At 46.8% G+C, this 23,260-nt stretch overlaps 1 protein-coding gene across 3 annotated transcripts in view; it reads right to left on the reverse strand.

Annotated features, from left to right (window-relative positions):
• LOC106590180 (estrogen-related receptor beta) overlaps nt 1-23,260 on the reverse strand; it is an 84,989-nt gene that overhangs the window by 45,387 nt on the left and 16,342 nt on the right. For all 3 annotated transcript variants that reach the window (XM_082973134.1, XM_082973127.1, XM_082973124.1), the window contains 4 exons: nt 14,848-15,257; nt 8,865-8,981; nt 2,080-2,190; nt 1,447-1,608 (listed from right to left, as the gene is read on the reverse strand). In XM_082973134.1, coding sequence (XP_082829260.1) covers nt 1,447-1,608; nt 2,080-2,190; nt 8,865-8,981; nt 14,848-15,244 — 787 coding nt within the window. In that variant the 5' untranslated portion in view covers nt 15,245-15,257. The remainder of the gene's footprint in view (nt 1-1,446; nt 1,609-2,079; nt 2,191-8,864; nt 8,982-14,847; nt 15,258-23,260) is intronic.

Below are 23,260 nucleotides of genomic sequence, written 5' to 3' on the forward strand. Positions count from 1 at the left end.
CTGATTCAACGCTCATATACTTTTACAGTTATTCAATAATTTGAAGAGAATTCTAGAATATTCTCTGTATAATACTCCAACCCTGCACATTGCCAGAGGTGAACAGTAGTGTTTTCTCTGTATATTCCAGCCAGAGGTAGTGTACCTGGCTGGCTTGTTTGGGCTAGCTAAATGGGATGGGACTGTGTTACTGGGTCAGTCTGATCCAGTCCTGGGTAAGCTCCTTGGTTAAACTCTCCCTCTGCTGACAATGGGCTGTACAGAACAGTCTGGTTGGGAAAGTCCTAATCTCTAGATCTGTAGCTGACTATTACACTTCCTCTCTTCTAAGATATACCGACCACCTGTCTGTCCAGGTACAGTTGTCACACCTACATGTCCTGCACACAAGGTGAGAACCAGGAGAGGCCCAGCTTAAACTACAACAGGCATTCTGCGGCTGATGTCAGCGCAGACACACGTCTGCTATGCTGGTGAGAAGACGAGGGTACAGAGAGGCTATACAACAGAGGCTGTACTGAGGGACACAGTCTTTCAGTGGGTTACCTCTATGCCTAGTGTGCTATAATGTTTTAGAGTTATCAGGGTCAACCTTAAGATCAGACAGACTCTGCTTTGGTTGCTAAAAGAGTACCTAAACAATATGTTCACTGTCAGAATCAAGAGAAAACTCTAGAAGGGAGCAGAATGTCTCCTGACATAGAATGTGGTATTCTTAATTTAACAGCATCTCATTACCTAACACCTCATCTATCACGATGTCTATGGAGCAGAGGAGAAACATGATTATGCCTATCAATAATTCAATTGAAGTGTGTGTGTGTGTGTGAGTGAGTGAGCTGTCTTGTTTCAGAGGGAGGGTCCTGTGCTCTGCTCTAAATCTCCCCTGTGGTTATGGTATATGTTGACACCAGGGCTGTAGTCCCTCCCCATTCAGAGTAGGGATTTTAGCTGGACTCTATTGATTTGATTATTTTAAAGCTGTCTCCATTTTGCCCCTAGGTCCATGAGACATTAATTATCTGTGTTTGCATTTGTGTTTGCATTTGTGTGTGTGTGTGTGTGTGTGTGTGTGTGTGTGTGTGTGTGTGTGTGTGTGTGTGTGTGTGTGTGTGTGTGCGTGCGTGCGTGCGTGCGTGCGTGCGTGCGTGCGTGCGTGCGTGTGTGCATGCGCACCCATCGTTAGCAAAGGCAGGGAAATGGATGATGGGATAGAGGGTTCATTAGGGTGACTTGGTGTTGAACTACTCTAAATGGAACTAACAAGGACTAATCATGATGTCAGATTGGACCAGTTGAAATGAATGGCTGGTTCTGTATCTAAACTGCTATCACGTGTTGTTTTTCTAACTACACAGTATGTTATAGCTGATCATGAGTGAATGGTGTTCTATATCTTTCTATGGTGCTCAACTAGTGAAGTGGGCTGTAGATGGGTGGGCGTACCTGGGATATGCTTGGCCCAGCCAATGATGACCACCAGCTCCCGGTCAGCCAGGTCACACAGCGTGGTCAGGGCCTTGATGTCACTCTCAGGCATGGTGGGGTCAGGCATGGCGTAGATCTTCTCTGGCTCGGCCACCAGCAGGTGGGACACTATCTTTGTGACTGACGAGGAAGCAGAGGTGGTCAAAACAACAGTCAAAGGTCACATTACTGTGATGCAAATACAGGTACTCTCAGATACAAACGTACATGCTAGGATATACAATCGTTCACTCTCTCTTTCTCCCTCTGACAAGTAAACGAATGAATGGTTTAATATGGTTGATAATAAAAACAATCCTCACATTACTCAACATTATGTGAGAGGATATTCCTAGGACTGCTATCCCTGAGAAGCCAGTCACTGTTTAATATCGGTCATCTGCTCTGAGATTTGTCATAACTCAGCTGTTACCAGAACAATGCCTGTCTGGCCTAATATATATTCTCTAGAAGTGCTCTCCTATGGAAATACACCTATCCAGACAACAGGAGAATCTGGTCTGAATAAAATGCCTTTGTCTTTAACTGAACCTGGTCTGGGGGAACGCTGCGGGAAGGGGGTGTGTAGTGAGGTGACAGAGCACTACTCACGGGGTTTTTTAGCAGGAGGGGGGAGTGTGAGGCCCAGGTACGCTGTGTTCTCCGCATCCATCCTCCTCTTGTACTTCTGTCTTCCCCCTCGCACACGGTCCAGACGCACACCTGACACATGACAAGATGCAAGGAGACCTTTGAGTAGGAAATTTCACCATTCTGACAAATAAAATGAATCAATCAATTCTACAACATAGGAATGTTATCAATAAAAATAACAATTTAACACAGTTTTAAGTAGTTCCACAATTAGTACATTGTTATTGGTAGAGAGTAACACAACAAACGTTTACGTCTAATTCCCCAATCACACACTCAGATTCACTCATCAGGTTCCGACATGAAAAACAAATCTAAAGTATTCCTCTTGTTATATGAGGGGGCATTACTTCTAAAAGCCTGACCAAGCTGAGGTGTGTGTGTCTGCCCAGAGGAATGGCTCTGTTCTGTTGTCTGCATGGTGAGAGAGAGTAAAGGGAGTGTCAGGGTGTCAGAGGGACTGCCGGCTGGCGCTGCGTTCCCATATGTGGTCCATGCCTGGCTGGTCTACTGTGACACTGCCGAGCCTGACGGAGCTCTAAACATATGAATATTTAATGCAGGGTCAATGATCTCACAGACTGGCCCTCTAATTATTTAGTTTTTGGGGTGAGGTGGACGGCATACTAATGAACAACAAGGCAGGTACCTGTGAGCTCAGTGTCTAGAGGCCTCTGTGTCCAGCCATGTAGCTACTGTAGGAGGAATGAAAACACAACCACAGCCACACACTGTCTGGTGTACAGTCTTATAGAATTATGACACAGATAGATAGAGGTTAGCTTTCCAATAAAAGCTCCTTATTTCACCCCTCTTTCACGGGACAGGCATGAGGCTTATCACTCTCTGCCACTCACAGGGGACCAGGTCCTGCACTGATACTGTAAATGTCACCAACCTCATCGTAACATAAGTTATTTATTATTTCATTATTTGAATGTTTCCATTTGGATTGTCCTTTCTATTCTATTATTTTTCAACAGAGTTAAAATATTTAATCTGCAGTGTTCCATTTATGTGATACAGGATGGTGTTTGGTGATTTCATCCTGTTGGGGCTGCACAGGGACATGGTCCTGCACACTGCTGAATGTGCCTGGTGGATCTTTACCCTGTATAGCAAATGTCTATCTATTTCCCCATTATGTATAACCTAAACCCCCTAAACAAATGGATGCTAAACCAGATTTGATCAGAGGTATTATCCTGTACTGTATGTATGGTCTAGCTGGTGGAGGAGATTTATTTGTCAGCACACCAAGTGCCCTCTGCTAAAATCACTGACAGGGAGAGCACTTGCTTGATGATTTCATCACTTTATAACTACAAAGACAGTGTCATAGCTGGGTATTGTGTGACCACTGCAAATGAGGCTAATACAATTCCCCCCTCAGCCTGTACTCTCTTGGAGGATGGGTTTGGATGTCCCTATGTACAGTGATTAGAGGTCGATGGAGGGAACAGACTGTCTGGGGAGAAAAAAGGAGATGATTTAGTACGTAAATAATAGCCTTCATTCAATAGAAAGGACTGAAACGATGGATTATGAGAATGGTCATTTTCATTTTCACCCCTTCCATTGAGTGAACCATACCCCCTTCTCCCAAACTAGACTCTATGCATGGGTAGCTATAGCAAACAGGATTATCGTGTAGGAATAGAATAAGGAGATTTTATTCTACTTAACAAATTATTTGATTCCCTAGAAACACATCTGATTAGGATTGTCTTTAAATTTCCTGACACTGACAACCTACTAACCTAATTACCCACAATTCCCAGAAGAGACCCATCCTTCTCAGCAAACACTGGGGGATCATCTGACGTCTGCCACATTAGTGAACATCACAAATTCCTCATTCCCCAATTTACATCTTTCATATGTAGCATGTAAAAATAGTGTCAAGGAATATTTGACCAGTAAATCTATTCAGGGACGAGGCCTCGAGTATGAACCCATGACAAGATGGACTCCTATGTCACCAGGTTGGTGCTTGCTGGGTTTAAGTGCTTAGGAGCGTTACGATTCAGATTTATCTGGTTGTACTATAGGAGTGGAAAATACCAGCGATAATTGTGATGTCACCACATTCTAGAGTTTCTCTGGGCTCTCCTGAGGAGCTCAGATACAGCCAGGTGGTATGGATGTACCGTAGCCTATGAGCTGTCCCGTGGTGTTGGGCTGGGCTGGCTGGTGAGTCATGTGGCTGTACGTGTCAGCCAGCGTAAAGCCACAGTGACGAGGAGTCCCAGGTACATGGGTGCCTCTTGTAATTAGAGCTTTCCCGGTCATAATTACCAGATGCTGACAGGAATTAAAGCTTGGCACTAACCTGTCTCATTTTACAGTTGAACAGGACCATACAGGGAGGGAGGACAGGGAGAGAATGAGACAGAGAGCAAGGGATTGTGTCAGAGAGAGAGAGAGAGAGAGAGAGAGAGAGAGAGAGAGAGAGAGAGAGAGAGAGAGAGAGAGAGAGAGAGAGAGAGAGAGAGAGAGAGAGAGAGAGAGAGAGAGCGAGAGAGAGAGAGAGAGAGAGAGAAGTAGACCAGTTCTTTCCATGTGTCTGACTCCTCTTGGAGGAACTCACAGAGGCCTTGGTCAAGCCTATGTGTCAGTTCGGTGAGCCATGGACCAAGCTTTGGATTGTTTGTTTGTGTCCGGTGCATCGGTACCATGTATTTGTGTGTATGTCTCTGTGTGTATGTAAATGTATCTGTGTGTATGTGAATGTGTGTGTGAAGAGGGGTGAGTTCTGCCTCATCACCTCTGTGTTTAACGGCCTGCACCATCACCCGGTGGGTGGGTAAAGGGAGGGTGGTAGCGGCCGGTTATCTCGGGTGTCAGCTCTTCAAAGCAGGGTGCAGGGTGCAGGGGTGCAGGGGTAAAGGGGTAAAGGGGTAAAGGGGTAAAGGGCTTTTGGCCAAGGCGGCTGGCATTTGTGCACAGATTAGCGGCGGGCTAGGGGCGGGGGCTGGGGCCAGCTGACCTAGGGCTCCTCTTTCTCTCCAAAAACAATAATAATCCCACTCAGAGCACACTCCTACTAAAGGGCCTGTCTTCCCTCACTTTGTGTGGCCGGCCGTAGTAGGGGCCCTTATTTTGAGCCTGTCACCTGTTCTGGATGTCTCTCCCTGGGGAAAGTGTCAGGATGTCTGGGATGGTTGGCAGTGCCAAGGGGGGCTTAGGCGGACCCTATTTTAGCTGGGAAAATCAGAAGGCCACATGGCGAGGCATGGTGAACCCTGCCTTTCAAGGCAGCCACCCTGCTAAACCCCCGTCAGCACTATTTCAAAGAGCCCCTGTTGCCAGCTTTGCATGCTTGTAAGCGTGTTGCAGCATTTTTAATCACGAGTGGTGATGAGCGAGGGCAGCGGAAAAATGGTCACACGATGGCCCCCCTATCCCTATCTGCTGATTGGGCCCCCAGTCTGCTCTCATCACATGCTCTGTCCACCTGCCCATAGCGTAGTGGAAGTATCTAACCCTATTGCAGTAACATCACGCTGGGTTCACTCCCCACTCAAGATGCAGGCTCCATATGAAGGCCAAGTTACACTTTGTGGAAAAACATTGGGCTGTTTGAAACATCTCACATTGCATGTTCATTCTTTTAATAGGTTCTTATGGAACCAAACAATTCAATCCCCATTTCCTGAAGCACACATTCAGTGGCTGTCTGTGTACATGTCTTACTTATGTGTTGGTGTGAATCCATTTTTATGTGTGCGCGGCTTGTATGTACGTACTTTATGTTGTAGTAAGGATGATAGGGGTGCTCTTGTGGCATGTGGTTGTTCTATCGCGTGTCTTCTTATCAGAGTGATATACAGGAAGGTTTATTGTGTATCAGCGTCTTTCACCCTCCTTTAAAACATGTCTGTTGTGCTCTCGCCTGTCAGCCCAGGGAACATGACAAGATAGAGCCTATTACTGAGAGGTAGCACAGCAGTACTGTAGCGTGGGAGTGTGTGTGGTGTGTGTGTGTGTGTGTGTGTGTGTGTGTGTGTGTGTGTGTGTGTGTGTGTGTGTGTGTGTGTGTGTGTGTGTGTGTGTGTGTGTGTCTGAGTGTGTGTGGGGGCATCTGCCACTGAATTATGTCAATGTAATCTCTCAATAGTATCTGTTCCTCTTTCTCTCCCTCTCAGCTCTGATCCCCCTCCATTGATCAGAGGAGAAACCTGTAGCCCCTGACATTTGATTCTTCTATTGATCACTTCCTCTTTTATACAGTCGGGGGAAAGTAGAGCGATTTAACTCAAGTCTCTGGCAGATCCCCTTTAAGCGGACTGCTGATCTTTGGAGATCACTTCCCTTACACTTCCCTTAAGACGTCTACAGAGATAAACTGGAGCCTTTTCCAATGGACTAAAAACATGCACTAATTCCTTACCATGTACTCGCTTAATCAGTAGAGGAGGTAAAGCCTTGAAATGCCTTGCTTTGAAAGGTATTAACTATTAACCTTAACATGGGCACTGAGGGAAAAAAGTAATTCCTTTGCACTTCCAAGATCTCCCTGAATGTCTTGAAATTCAGTCATATCATGGCCCGTGTGGCTCAGTTGTTCGAGCATGGGGCCTGCAACGCCAGGGTTCAATTCCAACGGGGGACCAGCATGAAAAAGTATGACAAATGCATGTAGTCACTACTGTAAGTCACTTTGGATAAGAGTGCTAAATGACTCAAATGTGAACATTTAAAAAGAGATGTTAGGTGTGCTGTGATGCATTAAAATGTACTGTAGTTCCATAGAGCGCCTGATGGTAGGAAACTGCATTACACCTTTGGTAGAGCTATAAAGTTATAATTAGTATTTTCTTTTTTCTTGAGTGAATGACCTTTCTGCAGTAATGAACTCCAGAGGGGTAGCTTTAGTCACATGAGCGTTGACCATCTCCAGCCCCTGAGCCTGGTCATGGCGTTGAGCCGATGGCTTCGTAGAGCTTAGACTAGCATCTCCTCCAGTCCCTAGTCCCCGTGACCAGATTCATTGGTTTCACACTCACGCACGCACGCCGCCGTAAGACACCTGACCTTGCTTTAAGGAGAAGATAGAGTGTGGCGTGCATTAAGATGCATTTCACATATTTCTGTTAATTTGGGAAATGTATTTACTTCTTTTGATTGTGTTTGAAAAGCGTCGCCGGAGGTGGGAGAGAGGAGGGTGACCTGATTCCTGAAGGACTTCACAGAGCCAGAGGTAATCTCTACCTCCATTCTAATATGTGGCGAAACCCACTCCGTAGAAATTAGCGTAGTTTTCAATCTGTGGATGTGCTGAATATACATAAGTATTCATTTGAATGCTGGACTAAGTCTCTCTCTGCATATTTGATCTCTACACTCTCTCTATACTATCTCCTACTTTGACCCGACACTGGCCAGGCATTTATGACCATCACTACATATTTTGTAGTCTCTTATTCCCCCAGATGATATATTGGCATTAAGTTTTCATCGGATAGTAAAGCGATGAATCTGTCTTTCTGGCTTTATCTTGCTTCATGCAGTAAGGAGATTATGTTACAAAGCAGAGATCTATATAGACTACTATGCCGCTGGAGTTAGAGATGGGATAGGATGTACTATACATTCCATTCTCTGGTGAATTAAGGGAGATGGGGGTGGGGTAAAAGTTGGGTATACTGCATGTCATGTTGATGAGTAAAGATACCAAAAACAACATGAAAATGGTTGTGCTTAGTTAACAACATATTTTAAGGGATTGTAATTAGGCTACTGCTATGGAGTATAAAATGAGAGTATAAAATGACTAATCATGTTGTGTTTTTCTGCCACCGTAATAGAGAATATCTTCCTCTGAGTCTTTTCTTCACGTCTACCCTGTAGTACAGTGGCAGTGGAGGGATAATCATGCTTAGTCAAACATAAGCACCACTTGACCTATTCTCACCAGCGCTCGTGGAAAGTAAGACATAAAGAGCATGTTTCCTTAAAGAGCTCTTCCCAGCGGGCAGCTAAATAAATATGACAGCACCTCCCCGTTCCCCAGCCACACTGCTCTCATTATTCATGTGTTGGGGCTGTTTGGAGAGACCAACAAGTGAGGAGGGGAGGGGGATAAAGCGGCAGTAATGCAAGGGAAGGGGGCCAGGTTGGTAGGGGGCTAGGGGTCCGGGGCCTCCCCCGGAAGGAGCAGCCCAGCCTGGGGTCTCAGGGGGCCTGGCAGGGGGTAAGAAACCTGGCCGGAGAAATCCATCGGCAGCATTTTTAATTGTCACTGAATTCCCAGTTGGGGTGACTTTATAAAATCATCCACAAGAAGAGAGCTGAGATGTTCGGAAAACATTTAGTGGATCAATATGCTGGGGAGAGCTGAGACTAGCCGGAGTGTGTGCTCAGGGACCCAGCAGAAGCCTTTCCAGTCGGAATACTGTTACATTTCTATTACTCAGACAGCAGGATCGACCTATTCAGCATATTTCTGTCCCCAGCTCAGCTGCCCATGATTTACTGCTGTGTTGGTAGGGGGAGGACAGAACAGACCTGGGACTCAGATCAGTTGTCTGGCCACTGCTGCGAATTTTGAGATTATTTTAATTAACATAAAGAGAGTGATACCAAGACAGACAGACAGACAGACAGACAGACAGACAGACAGACAGACAGACAGACAGACAGACAGACAGACAGACAGACAGACAGACAGACAGACAGACAGACAGACAGACAGACAGACAGACAGACAGACAGACAGACACTTGCAGAGATCTACTTGCCTTCCTTGAGCATCCCCACTTTGAGACACTTCATAAAGCGGCAGGCTTGACATGACTTGCGTCTCCGTTTTGTGATCTCACACTCGTTTGTGGCGGGACAGCTGTATTCTATGTTGCCTGAGAAGGACAAGAAATATGGGTTAGCCTTAACCTGATCCCTCTTTATAACGCAGTGTATCTTCCTATTGAGTTATAGGCAAAGGAAAAGCAAAAGGTTAAATGTTTTTACCTTTTTTTTCTCCTTTTTTACATGTAGAATAAAAGTAAGCATAAAAGTAAGGATACAATACACATTTTAGGACATTGTCATTTACATTGTACGAGGCAGTGTGTACTCTAGGTTAAAAACCAGTGGAACAGTTACTGTATATCACACAGGATTCTATGGTCTATAAAAATCAGTTTGTGCAGACCAGACATTGGGCATCAGCATTTGTTAATCATCTCCTGGGCAACAATCCATTACAGTAGTGTGTCTGAGGTGAGATGAGGTGACCTCCAGGGAACAAGGTAACTTCCAGAGGTGGGGGTGAAGAAGGAGGGAGGGAGGGAGAGGAGACCTCCAGTACTCCTCATGGACCCCTTCATAAATGCACCCTTGCCCCTTGCTAAATTGTTCTCATTAATTCTGAGCATGTCCCCTCCAGGCCCCTGGAGCAGCCAACCATCCAGCCTGCATCCCGCTTCCCTTCAGAGGGGCTGGCCGCCCTGCCGCCTGCTGCCTCAATAGCAGGGGAGAGAGCCGGACACACGGCCCCCAGCCACTTTACATAATGCTCCAGAAGCCCCAAACCTGTTGTTACCGCTGTTGCCATTGTTGACTATTTACATAGTGTACAGGCAAGACGCCTTATGCATTATTCACATCCAGTACTACAGCGTCTGATACCGGGACAACACAATGAAAAAGAGTTTCATTTCTACTCAATAAAAGAGATGTTTCTGCCTGTGCTGTAGCATTAGCAATAGAAAGGAAGGACAGGATATACGATGGCATTCTCCTTGTGTCCGATTCCCTACATTTTACTGTCGTCAAGATTTTCAATGAAGGCTTTCAAAATAATATCAAGCTACTCGAGGACCTGAATTAGAATCATTCCTTGTCCACCATGAATGGAAGAACAGAGAAGCACATTCTGAGGCACACTGGAGACAATACTTATTTTATCGTTGATGTTTTCTTATGTGCATTCTTAAGCTTGGATTCTTTTATTTATCGACCACAAAGCCATGTTATCTACTCAACTATTATCTATTCAACGCTGTGTACAGTTCCTTTTTCATCTAGAAGGATTAACCTTGATGACTTCCATATAGACTGACATAGGCCTATATACAGTATTATCCTGTCTAACTGCACACAGACTATGCTCCAGCAGCTCTCCTGCCTATAGATAAACAGCCATACACAGGCACATTTGGATTCCATCTAGACACAGCCAACCTGCTCCTCTGTCCACCCTGACCCTCGCTCAGTGTTTTCTAAAGAGAGAGTAAGTGCTGTATAACATTCCAGTGGGGTTCCCACTCTTTTACAGGTCTCTTTTACAGCAGAGGAACATCAGGAAGTAAACAAAAAAAATGTAAATGTAAATGTTCCCCCTTCAACCCTCCAACCCCTTTAACAACTTATGCAATTATGTTAATGTTATTGGACAGATCAAGTGGAGGGTCCCAAGATGTATTAAATAATTAGACATTCTTCTGTATCTGGGTTAGAAATCATCATGCTAATTCCTCTCATCTCTTTGGAATTGAGGTAAATAAATGTGTGAGAAAAGGGAGATGATGAGGTATGTCTCTCTTCCTGTTGTGTCTGTTGTCATAGCACAACCATACCATAATAATAAGCCCATCTATTTCCCATCTGTTCACAGGAGGCAATCATCAGAGTAGCCGAATCTGGAATCTATAACCCCCCCCCCCCCCCCCCCCTGTACACTGCTGCTACTCACTGTTTGTTTGTTACCTATGCATAGTCACTTCGCCCCCACCTACATGTACAGATTACCTCAACTAGCCTGTACCCCTGCACACTGACTCGGTACCGGTGCCCCCTGTATATAGCCTCGTTATTCTTATTCTTATTGTGTTACTTTTTATTATTACTTTTTATTTTAGCCTACTTGGTAAATACTTTCTTCTTCTTGAACTGCACTGTTGGTTAAGGGCTTGTAAGTAAGCAGTTCACGGTAACGTCTACACTTGTTGTATTTGGCGCATGTGGCAAATAAAGTTTGATTTGATTTGAAACAGAGACCATGCACAAACAACCACACTCATTAAACCCAAACACACACACACACAGGCATACTCTCTCATATACACTAAGAGGACAGTGTGCATAGACCAATATACACTGAGTTTACAAAGCATTTGTACAAAGATCTTTCCATGACAGACTGACCAGGTGAATCCAGGCTATGACCCCTTATTGATGTCCCTTGTTAAATCCACTTCAATCAGTGTAGATGAAGGGGAGGAGACAGGTTAAAGAAGGATTTTTAAGCCTTGAGACAATTGAGACATGGATTGTGTTTGTGTGCCGATTCAGAGAGTGAATGGGAAGACAAAATATTTAAATGCCTTTGAACGGGGTATGGTAGTAGGTGCCAGGCACACCGGTTTGATTGTGTCAAGAACTGCAACGCTGCTGGGTTTTTCACCCTCAACAGTTTCCAGTGTGTATCAAGAATGGGCCACCACCCAAAGGACATCCAGCCAACTTGACACAACTGTGGGAAGCATTGGAGTCAACATGGGCCAACATCCCTGTGGAACGCTTTCGACACCTTGTAGAGTCCATGCCCCGACAAATTGAGGCTGTTTTGAGGGAAAAATAGGGGGTGCAACTAAATATTAGGATGTTTTGTATATATATATATATATATATATATATATATACAAAACATCCTAATATTTAGTTGCACCCCCTATTTTTATATATATATATAAAAATACATGATTGGTTCACGTTTATTGGCATTAATAGCACAAGGACTGATCCTCAGACAAATGTCTATTTATACAGCCAGTCACTCAAGCATTGGAGGAGTCAATATATAACCTGAACTAGAATGCTGGGTTCATCTCTGGTTTCAAAGGTTACAGTATTAAACAAATAACATAGAAATCTGAAAAGGAAAGAAGAAAAAAATGATTTTCTTCTCTCGATATTTATCTGTCTCAATTTATTTTATGGCTTTTCAGGAACTGTGCCAGGGCAGTGAGGGAAAGTCAGGTCCTATAAGTAAATTACAGTAAAATCGCAGGTATTTCTCATCAAAATCTAAACTGACTTTTACAGGCTTACTGTCAAGGTCTATTACTTCATATAAAAAAAAGAGGGCCACTGAGTTCAGTTGGTTTTCAAGCAATTTTATACTTGGGTTCAAAATGAGAGAAAAATAAGGTTCAATAAGAGATTGATGCTTTTGATTGGCAGGGCACGCGAGGTGCGGCACGGGCCTGTGATTAGGGAGCTATGAGAATAGGAGTTTGTCTGGGATGGATGGTGATCTAGGTTGACGTTAATTTGGGCCTCGAGCATGACTAATGTAACTATCTCCATGTAAGAGTTCAGGGGGCTTTTCACTGTATGACTAGGTGACAGAAGATGGATTTGCCATTCCGTCCTGTTGAAAAGGTAGGGGCAGCAGCTCTCTTTTACAGCAGTGGAACATCAGGAAGTAAAGGAGAGAAGGGAAGTTAAGAGTAGGCAATGCTAAATACATCTAGGAACCCCAGGTAGAGAAACCGAGATTTCTGAAAAATATTCAACACAGACAGTCAACCGTGTGGTCACTATCGTCTCAAATTTCATTATGTGCTAAAAATGTCACGTAAAAAAGTCCATTAGCTTTAATGTTATTGCTTAAAAACTATGTGATGAATGAGTGTAAAAGACACATCTTCTGTGTTGTTCTCATTAAGGGAAGTCATCTCATACCCTCCACCCTGGATAGACAGCCTCGTTATTTCTTTAATTAATCAGGTCTCATCTACTGCAACCTCTTCTTCATCCAAGGACTTTATGTCCCACTGTTTACTGCTCCCTCTATTCCTCCTCCAGTCATCCTGTGTGGTTTTTATTAATTCAGAAGCTTTCACCCCCTCCTCATCCCCCTCCTAAAAAGTCCCATGGTCCTCGTCCCTGTCCTCTTCTGCCTGGACTGGTACCCCTGTCTGATTATTATGCCATTAAGCTTTTCCTCTCCTCCTCTGAAAGAGCGCTCGGGTCCCTCTCCAATCTAAAGAAATCCTAGGGTTTTTTCTCCCTCCTTTCCCTGAAATTACCCAGCGTGCGACGCGTGCCTGAGTTTCTAATTGGCCCTGCAGTCCCTGGGGACAGCCCCCTCCCTTCCTCCTAATGAAAAGCCTCGGCCTTAATTACACTTTCCAAACGCTGATTGTTATTGACAAAACTCCTGTGGCTCGGACAAACGACGGCAGATTAGTTCCATTACAGGCAGTCCTCCAAGAGGAGAAAGAGAGGAATTTCAAATCGACAATGTAAAGTGAGGGAGGAAAAAAACGAGAACTCTTTCCATTTTTCTTTTCATGTACCAGGCTATTGCTCCACTTAAGACGTCGCTTTCTTTCCCAGATTGCTCTTCTCTGTTCTATTGTGTGTCACTGTCAATGGTTTGTAGCAAGGGGACAAAAGCGCAGTTATGTTACTTGAGAGAAAATGATCATCTTATGTCAATAGACAGGATAGCTGATGGCAGCATGGGTAAACAGCAGGATTTGGCCTAATGCTTTTGTTTGACTGCAAAGATACATAGACTGTTTAAAGCTGATAGGATTTGGGATGTTCAAAATCAACACCTACTAGACAGCCTGCACTCGATAACCTGGGCACAATAATGGCATTTTTCGGGGGACAATTCTCAAGAAGCTAAGGATGTAAATTGAGACATACAGACTATTATTTTTACAGAACATATTTGAGGTATAAAACAATGATACAAAATAAAGAAATACAAGTTCAAATGAATTTGTCTCCTTTGCAAGATAAATATGTTTACTTCACTGCATGCCATTACTATAGCTAAATATTTCAATATTTGCCTCCTGTATTTTTCCTTTTAATTTCTCAGATTCTTAAGCAGACTTAAGCAGGGGCAGCTGTGCATGTTCAGCAGTGATTTTCCCTGGCTCAACGATATCTCCCTCCGTACCGTAGGTCCCAATGATCAATGTAGGACAGAGCACACAGAGAGACACACAGTGGGGGGCCTGTCGTTGCCTCTCTGATGGGAACCTGTGATACATCATACCATGCAGATCTGCACCACTCACACCCTATTCCCCAGGTGCACACACACACACACACACACACACACACACACACACACACACACACACACACACACACACACACACACACACACACACACACACACACACACACACACACACACACACACACACACGACAGATATAGTGAACCTCCTGCTTTGGACCCCCCACAGGCATCTGGGCACATAACACAACCACTCTCCACCAAACCTGATCCCTGATGATGATGTCACCACCACTGCCCCCTACCTAACCTGACCCCAGCTGATGATGTCATTGCGAGCGGCAGGCTCTGGCTAGTGGCCTGTCCTGTGTGTGGCTGTCCATTGTGTATGCAGCGCCTGTGGACATGTGTTGCCTCATACTGTGCTGCACTGCATGTAATTCCCCTCACTATTAAGTTACCCTGGGTGTTTTAGCAATGCTGGCGATCCATAGCAGCACAACTGGAGTCACCGGCCTTGAAAAATATACCTTTTCCCAGGGAGATAAATGGAAAATAATGTTGATGAACACAGCTACATGCAACAACTCAGCATGTTCTGTCTAACAACAAGATAGTGGTTTAGAGCAGTAGGTGATTGTGTTAGGAGGAGGGGAGGTAAAACCCTGTATGGAGTGTCTGCATGTGTAGTAGGGCAGATCTCTTGTGTGTCTGTAGGGAGCGGGAGGGAAATACCTTGTATCGTCCTTTTAAAGAAGGCTTTGCAGGCCTCACAAGAGGCCACGCCATAGTGATACCCAGAGGCTATATCTCCACAGACCAGGCACAGCCTCTTGGGGATGGAGTTCAACATGTATTCGCACTTAATGGGTGAGTCCTCCATGATGGTGCTGGAGCAGTCATCGTAGCGCTTGCGGCAGGGGCCGGCGCCCAGCCCGCCGGGCGTAAACATGGGGGGAGAGTCCAGGCCGTTGGAGTGGCTGTTCATGGCGCTGACATAGCCGCCGCTGGCATCCGAGTTGCCGCTTGGGCTGTGGTGGCTGACCGTGTCGATGACCGAGGAGGGGCTGGACGGCTCTGTCTTGATGTAGGACCCGCAGCTGGAGGGAAGGTGCCGGTCATCAACAGCCATTCTATTCAGCAGCCTGGAGAAGGGGAGAAAGGGGAGAGAGGGGAGGGGAGGGGAGGGGAGAGAGGGGAGAGGAGAGGAGGGGTGGGGAGAGAGGGGAGAGGAGAGGAGGGGTGGGGAGAGAGGGGAGGGGTGGGGAGGGGAGAGAGGGGAGGGGTGGGGAGAGAGGGGAGAGGAGGGGTGGGGAGGGGAGAGAGGGGAGGGGTGGGGAGGGGAGAGAGGGGAGGGGTGGGGAGAGAGGGGAGAGGAGAGGAGGGGTGGGGAGGGGAGAGAGGGGAGGGGAGGGGAGAGAGGGGAGAGGAGAGGAGGGGTGGGGAGGGGAGGGGAGAGAGGGGAGGGGTGGGGAGGGGAGAGAGGGGAGGGGAGGGGAGAGGAGAGGAGGGGTGGGGAGAGAGGGGAGAGGAGAGGAGGGGTGGGGAGAGAGGGGAGAGGAGAGGAGGGGTGGGGAGAGAGGGGAGGTGTGGGGAGGGGAGGGGAGAGAGGGGAGGGGTGGGGAGGGGAGAGGAGGGGAGGGGAGGGGAGAGGAGAGGAGGGGTGGGGAGAGAGGGGAGAGGAGAGGAGGGGTGGGGAGAGAGGGGAGGGGTGGGGAGGGGAGAGAGGGGAGGGGTGGGGAGAGAGGGGAGAGGAGGGGTGGGGAGGGGAGAGAGGGGAGGGGTGGGGAGGGGAGAGAGGGGAGGGGTGGGGAGAGAGGGGAGAGGAGAGGAGGGGTGGGGAGGGGAGAGAGGGGAGGGGAGGGGAGAGAGGGGAGAGGAGAGGAGGGGTGGGGAGGGGAGGGGAGAGAGGGGAGGGGTGGGGAGGGGAGAGAGGGGAGGGGAGGGGAGAGGAGAGGAGGGGTGGGGAGAGAGGGGAGAGGAGAGGAGGGGTGGGGAGAGAGGGGAGGTGTGGGGAGGGGAGGGGAGAGAGGGGAGGGGTGGAGGAGAGAGGGGAGAGAGGTGGAGAGGAGGGGTGGGGGAGGGGGAGGGGTGAGGGGAGGGGAGGAGGGTGGGGAGGGGAGAGAGGGGAGGGGTGGGGAGAGAGGGGAGAGGAGGAGGGGTGGGGAGGGGAGAGAGGGGAGGGGTGGGGAGGGGAGAGAGGGGAGGGGAGGGGAGAGGAGGGGTGGGGAGGGGAGAGAGGGGAGGGGAGAGAGGGGAGGGGTGGGGAGAGAGGGGAGAGGGGAGAGGAGGGGTGGGGAGGGGAGAGAGGGGAGGGGAGAGAGGGGAGAGGAGAGGAGGGGTGGGGAGGGGAGAGAGGGGAGGGGTGGGGAGGGGAGGGGTGGGGAGGGGAGAGAGGGGAGGGGAGAGAGGGGAGGGGTGGGGAGAGAGGGGAGAGGAGGGGTGGGGAGGGGAGAGAGGGGAGGGAGAGAGGGGAGGGGTGGGGAGAGAGGGGAGAGGAGGGGTGGGGAGGGGAGAGAGGGGAGGGGAGAGAGGGGAGGGGTGAGAAACAGGACCATTAGCATGGCCTTTTAGACTATAGACATGAACAGTTTCAGATCGACTGGTGCTACCCACAAAACTAAAATCTATACATTGTCTAACGATACCATGACAGCTATAGAGAGAAAACACATCTTTGCACAATTTGACTACGTGTGAAAACTCTGTAGGCTACTGTTCACACAGAGCAATTCACTTCACACTCCAAAGAGAAGGACTTCTTCCATATCAGCACACATTCAGTGACACTTCTGCTGCTCTCTTTTATTCTGATCTCTCTCTCCCTCTCTGTCTCATCCTCACCACAGTGTTTCCTAACCCTCATCATGAACCAGCCAACCAGGTGGGAGGATACTAAGAGCTTCATTAGCCCCACATGCCACCAGCCATGAGAGAGAGAGGACACACAGGTGAAATAAACACATTCAACACCGACCACACTCGTTAACACAGGAACACAGTCAATGCTAACACAGGGACGACTGCATTCCTGGGATCCATATTTCAGACTGGAGCCAGAATACAGAGAACATACCAGGAGCAGTCTCCTTGAATCAGCAGGCAGGCAAAAAGAAAAAGAAGGATATTGACTTTGTTCACTGTCTGGTTAATAACAGCATCTCATCTGATGTATTGCCTGCCGTGACTGAAATAAATTGCAACCTCTGGTTGTGTCGATACAATGCAACTAACCCTAAAACAGCTCTTTGTCCATACAAATGTATTTCTGTCGCCACCACATTTAAAGCGGATTCTTCTAGCCTGGTCTTTTCCTGGACAAACAGAGGGAATTGAGGAGATAGAGCGCTATGAGAGATGGATAACCTCTATGCTTTCTAAAGGTCGTGTGGACACAGCGACCCATCAGGGTCGTGGCAGGGTCACACACACACACCTCTGCATTAGGCACCACTGACAAGGTGAAAGGTCATCTGCACTCGCCCACATTAATGAAATTGAGCCTTGCATGGCCTATGCAAATGCAGACCCCGGCGTTCATGGTTGATGGCAGCTAGACAGCCTAAGTCCTGCTTTAGTACATTAGTTATATTAATATGTTGCCAACTAATGGTAATGTTTCCATAGTTGACATGTCAGTTTCCCATCAGCAGCACAGGAAGAGAGGGGATACTCTCTACCAGTACGCCTAACGTCTCCATCAGGATCTATCCGACACACGGTCGGCCGTCTCAGAGTGCAGAGAGGGTGAGACAGAGACCTTTTCCATATCCCCATCGGCCAGCTAGAGAAGGGCCAGCCGGGATAGCTGTCTCTTTCTCTCTGGTTGATTTAATTGTAAGGGTGGGTGACAGTAGGGTTCAGGCCCAGAGGTCAGAGGGTCAACCTTATTTTCTCACCCTGGCTTCATGGGCCCGTGGAGATGAGGGTCAGCATGTCAAATTAAATCTAATTCCCGGGTTTCCCTCCCTCCTGTCATGTATATTCATTGGAGGTCCAGGTGCCCACCACCTCTGGAAATTCACAAAAAGGTTAACTGCTAAAATAAATAATAAAAAATGCCCTCTGTTAAAACCGTTGACCTTGTGGAATAAGCCCTTCGGCTGAACACTCCGGGAATTTTTTCAATATAGAGCGTACATAATATAAAACCCATAACCACACTTTTTACTAGGTATCATGGTACTCTATTTACAGCATTTCTCACAGTAACTATAAAAACAAGTTGGACAATACCTACAAAAAATTAGGTAAAAGTAAAACCAAGGAAGTTTGAAGATTTTTTTCTCTCTTCGTGTTTTAAGGAATATTTATATCTCAAACAGATGACTCTATGTACTCTTAGAAAGTGAGAACAAAATAAGAAAATAACAAGATAATGAAATAAAAAGCTCCATTCCCTTGATGCTTTTTAACGTAATGTCGCTGTTTAAATTACTCTTGCGGATTGCATCCACATAAATTAATGAAAGGAGCCTCTATTCATCTGCTTTATGTTCTCTGCTTTAGATAGCTCTGTGCACCTGTATAATAGGTCACATGCACTCGGCTTATTAAAGGCAATATATTTAAAATGGCAGCATGCGGGAAGGTTCCATTTAGCTTTTATTTCACAAATTCAGAGTAAGCTTAACCCCAGTTCAAAGGTCACCTCCAGGGTGACACTTAGCATAATTGCATAAGTGTCTTAACTGTTTCCCCTCCAGCTCTATGTGGTCATTTATAATACATGTGCTGGCTAGAATCTCCTTAACTCATTCTGCATTGACACATTATGCTACCGCTGTGCTTATATTTCTAACAAGGCTGCTTATATTGATTAATGACATTGAATGAATACTAACCATTTGAACCTAGTGTACATTCGTCAAATATTTTCTTACATTTCTATTAATATTCTATTAATCTTATTCTCAAATGGGACAGGTTCAAATTAAATCTATAAATACTATTATTAATATGGCAAATAAAATATGAACATGAATAATTTGACAGCAGGAATTGTGTTAATAAAAATACAACATATAGACCAGGTGCTAATTAGGATGTATCCCAGACAGGACATAAAATGAAAAGGTCTACTGAACTGATGAAGACCCAGGTATGTTGTGAAATCCATAGTTGTCTTCTTCTCAGGTTCAGTAAGTGTCTTTCCCATTATGCTGCTTGGCTGCATACTGGAGGACTGCATGTCAAAGATATCTCTCTTTCTCTCTTTCTCTCCATTTTCCTCCTCCTTTTGTTCCCTTTGTACGGATCAACATTCATGCTGAGTGGTGGGTTATGGGCCCACAAAAGCACACTGAGCAGTTTGGTTTTAATCAGATTCCAGCTGGTCCTCCTAACAGCATTTCAGATCCCTGATATCATTCCAGTGCTGCTGCTGTGACCAGGATTAGCTGCCCTAATGATCTCCTCTCCCGCTCCTCTCCCGCTCTCCGCTCCTCTTCTTCAGAAGGAGAGGGAACTAAAGAGCACTCATCCCCATGTCTCAGCGCTTCCCTTCCCTTCCCTTCCCTGGCTGGGCCGCCAGAAGCATTCTGAACACGGCCTGAACATTCTGCACACTGTCACAGGAACACGACAGAGCCTGGAGAAACTAATTGGGCCAATTTGTAAGTATTCCTGCTGTGAGCTCTATGCTGACTTCTGTAGGGTGCTAATGCCCGTACTGAAGTGTTAAACACAGACACAGACACTCAGACATTCTGTATCTCTTATTCACATTAGCATTGACTTTTTACATGAGCACATCACACACCTCGAGTGTTTATAATAAAAGCTCAACTCAAAATGGGGAGAGATGTAAAATGGGGAGAGATGAAAAATGGCAAGAGATGAAAAATGGGGAGAGATGTAAAATGGGGAGAGATGTAAAATGGGGAGAGATGTAAAATGTGTACTCAAATGATTCCTCCTTTGAGTTTTACAAAGGCATGAGATCATTTTAGAATGTACTGTTCACTCTCTGGCTGTGGGCTGTGGGATGCCAAAAACATGGTTTGATAGCGTTGGCTAACCTCACCCCAGCCCCCAGCCCCCCTCTCTGCTCCTACTGGGGGGGGTGACATCCACAGGCGGGGTGATGGTGATATCAGATGCCCCAGTAGGGGCAGATCTGCCTGGAGGCCCCTTGGCGATGTCCCTGATAAGCCACTGGCCCAGAGTCAGCGCAGGAGGAGGAACTCAATTAGCTCCTGACAGACCGTCTCAGTCTCGCTCAGCCTCCCGCCACCTCCAGAGCCCACTGGCAGCTGCCATGGTGACCTCACCTCCAGGGGCCACCGTCACCTCTTACTGCTCGGCTGCATGGAGGACGACTCATTTAGGGAGAGAGGCCTGACTGACTGGAACCAGGACCAGGCTGACTGGCTACAATCACTGGAATACAGACAAACGTCATCTTTAGGAGACGTTTCTGGAGGTTGTCTGTATTCACATGGGGCCATGTAAATGAAATGGGATGGGGGGGATCAGAGCTTGGGGGGAGGATGTCTTTCTATATAACTGGGTCCAGGTTAATGACCATCAGGGGAATGGGGAGGTGTGTGTGTAAGTAGGGAGGGGGAGACGCATCGTAGTAAATGTTAAAGGAGGCAGTGGTTGGTATAGAGGTTAGAGGCACTCCCTGCACCCAATAGAGACCCATTTTATTCTTAGTTTGGGAAAACCTCCTAATTTGGGATTTTCTCATTCATTAGGCCTGCTCTAAACAGATAGAGGAAGGGGCAGGGTAGGTGTAAAGGGGGTGGGATGGGCGGGCCCTCTTTGTTAACGGACACGTCAGCTGACAGAGATGTATAATGTGCTGATCTATAGAAGAACACAATAGAGGAGTAAGAGAGACAGACAAACAGAAAGAAAAAAAGAGGGTGTGATAGCGAAAGAGAGAGAGAGAGAGAGAGAGAGAGAGAGAGAGAGAGAGAGAGAGAGCGGAAGGGAGACAGGGCTGTTTATGCGTGCTTATGGAGAGCGGCGTGGGCCCCAGATCAATAGTCCGTAGGCCAGGGGATGGGGCTGGATGGAGCTGGGTGGTGCAGGGTTACCACTGCGGGGACCATGCAGCTCCGTGGCCCGGCCAATTCAGTTTTTCAGTCTCCAACAGAGGATTAAATTTAGCTGCTCCACAGCGATGTCACTGTAGTCTTTATAAAGCCATGAGCTCACCCACTACGACAACATGAGCCCCATGCTCCAACAGGCCAGCCACAAGACAGTGCTGGCTGCCCAAGACACAGATCACATCTATTGATCCCCCCTCTTTTCTTCCTGTTGAAACGATGCTGGCAGGAAAAACAGGCCGTCTTATGATACAGGCACTGCTGTTTGTCTGACGTAAACTGCCTGAGTGACACTGGAGAGATCCTATTCTGAAAAGGGCTAAGAATCCTCGGAAAACAAATGACGGTAGGAAAGATCAGTTGAAGATGCCAGAACTCTGTTAGGGAGTGGGTTACCACTTCAGACATGGTTCTACGGCAATAAAACAGTTAACATACTACTCTGCATACACAGCAGAGAAGCTCCCTGTAGAGTAGAGTAGCTCAGGGAGCTATTCTGTATCATCACATCTCACTGTAGGAAGAAAGTCTAATGGTGCTCTTTCAGCAAAATAATTAGCCACCATCAAATGTGTCATCGAGAGCATTAATCGTTGGCAGTGGATGCCTAATGCCTAATCATAAACAGTGTTGTGTAATTCAGATCCCATACACTTCACCATGTCTAACCGAAGACGTGGATGTCGATTATGGCAGCCCCCCGCACCTCTCTGATTCAGAGGGGTTGGGTTAAATGCGGAAGACACATTTCAGTTGAATGCATTCAGTTGTACAACTGACTAGGTATCCCCCTTTCCTAACTGAGCCTTACCAGCCGTTCTATTCCCTGGCCTAAACCACAAGCACAGAGATCTGGCTCCAGCTGTATACCACACAACACTGTTCTGGAACCAGCACAGACACAACCCTGTGAACCAAGGAGAACTACTGTATAACCAGCAAGGGAAACTATACATGCATGTCAAATCTAACTAGAACACACATATATTTCTAGAAATATGACTAATGCACAGAGGGTGTGTATAGGGTTAAAGTCATCGCATGCACTCTGCAGTGTGTGTGGACAAACAGAGGAAATATTATTGTAAAGGGTTAAGCCTATTTAAGGCAGACCAATGTAAATCACAGGTTGAGACACAGTGACTCCGAGTACAGGGGGACAGAGGCAAGGAGCCATGCATGAAATTACTTCATTAATCTTCCTCTGATAGGCTGTCCTTGTTTAGGGGGGAACTCTACCTGCTTTAAACAAAGAGCCCGTCCTGCCACTACCATAAATTACCCTCTTCATCAGAGGAAGGGCCAAACACACACACAATATATATACACACACAAGGCAAGACTAACGGGTTTATCAGGTGTCCAGAATAATTTAACCGCAATCAAATGTGTCAATGTTTACACAGGCTCACACATAAACATAGCACATGGATGAGTTCCACATTTTTGGTGGAATATGGAACACTGAAATAATGTTCAATGTTGAACATACAGTATGCTGATAAAAATGTGAGGACAAAATGAATTAGATTTGTTTGTTTGTTTTCATCATCTTTGAGGCGATAACTGAATCTCTTTCGATGCAGAGGACACCAATGATCTCTAGTTATTCCACTGTATGGAACCGGCCCCAGGCCTTTATTTCACGGCTATGGGATGGTGTGTTAAAGCCCTTCAAATCGCTCCAGAGACACTCAGGGCCCCTCTCCCTAGTCTCTCCCTGGTCTCTCCCTGGTCTCTGCCTGGTCTCTCCCTAGTCTCTCCCTGGTCTGCCCCTAGTCTCCTCCTGGTCTCTCCCTAGTCTCTCCCTAGTCTCTCCCTGGTCTCTGCCTGGTCTCTCCCTAGTCTCTCCCTGGTCTCTCCCTAGTCTCTCCCTAGTCTCTCCCTAGTCTCTCCCTGGTCTCTGCCTGGTCTCTCCCTAGTCTCTCCCTAGTCTCTCCCTAGTCTCTCCCTGGTCTCTCCCTGGTCTGCCCCTAGTCTGCCCCTAGTCTCTCCCTAGTCTCTCCCTGGTCTCTCCCTAGTCTCTCCCTAGTCTCTCCCTGGTCTCTCCCTAGTCTCTCCCTGGTCTCTCCCTGGTCTCTCCCTGG

This window comes from Salmo salar, chromosome 01 (genome assembly GCF_965601325.2).
Source record: "Salmo salar chromosome 01, fSalSal1, whole genome shotgun sequence".
NCBI lineage: Eukaryota > Metazoa > Chordata > Actinopteri > Salmoniformes > Salmonidae > Salmo > Salmo salar.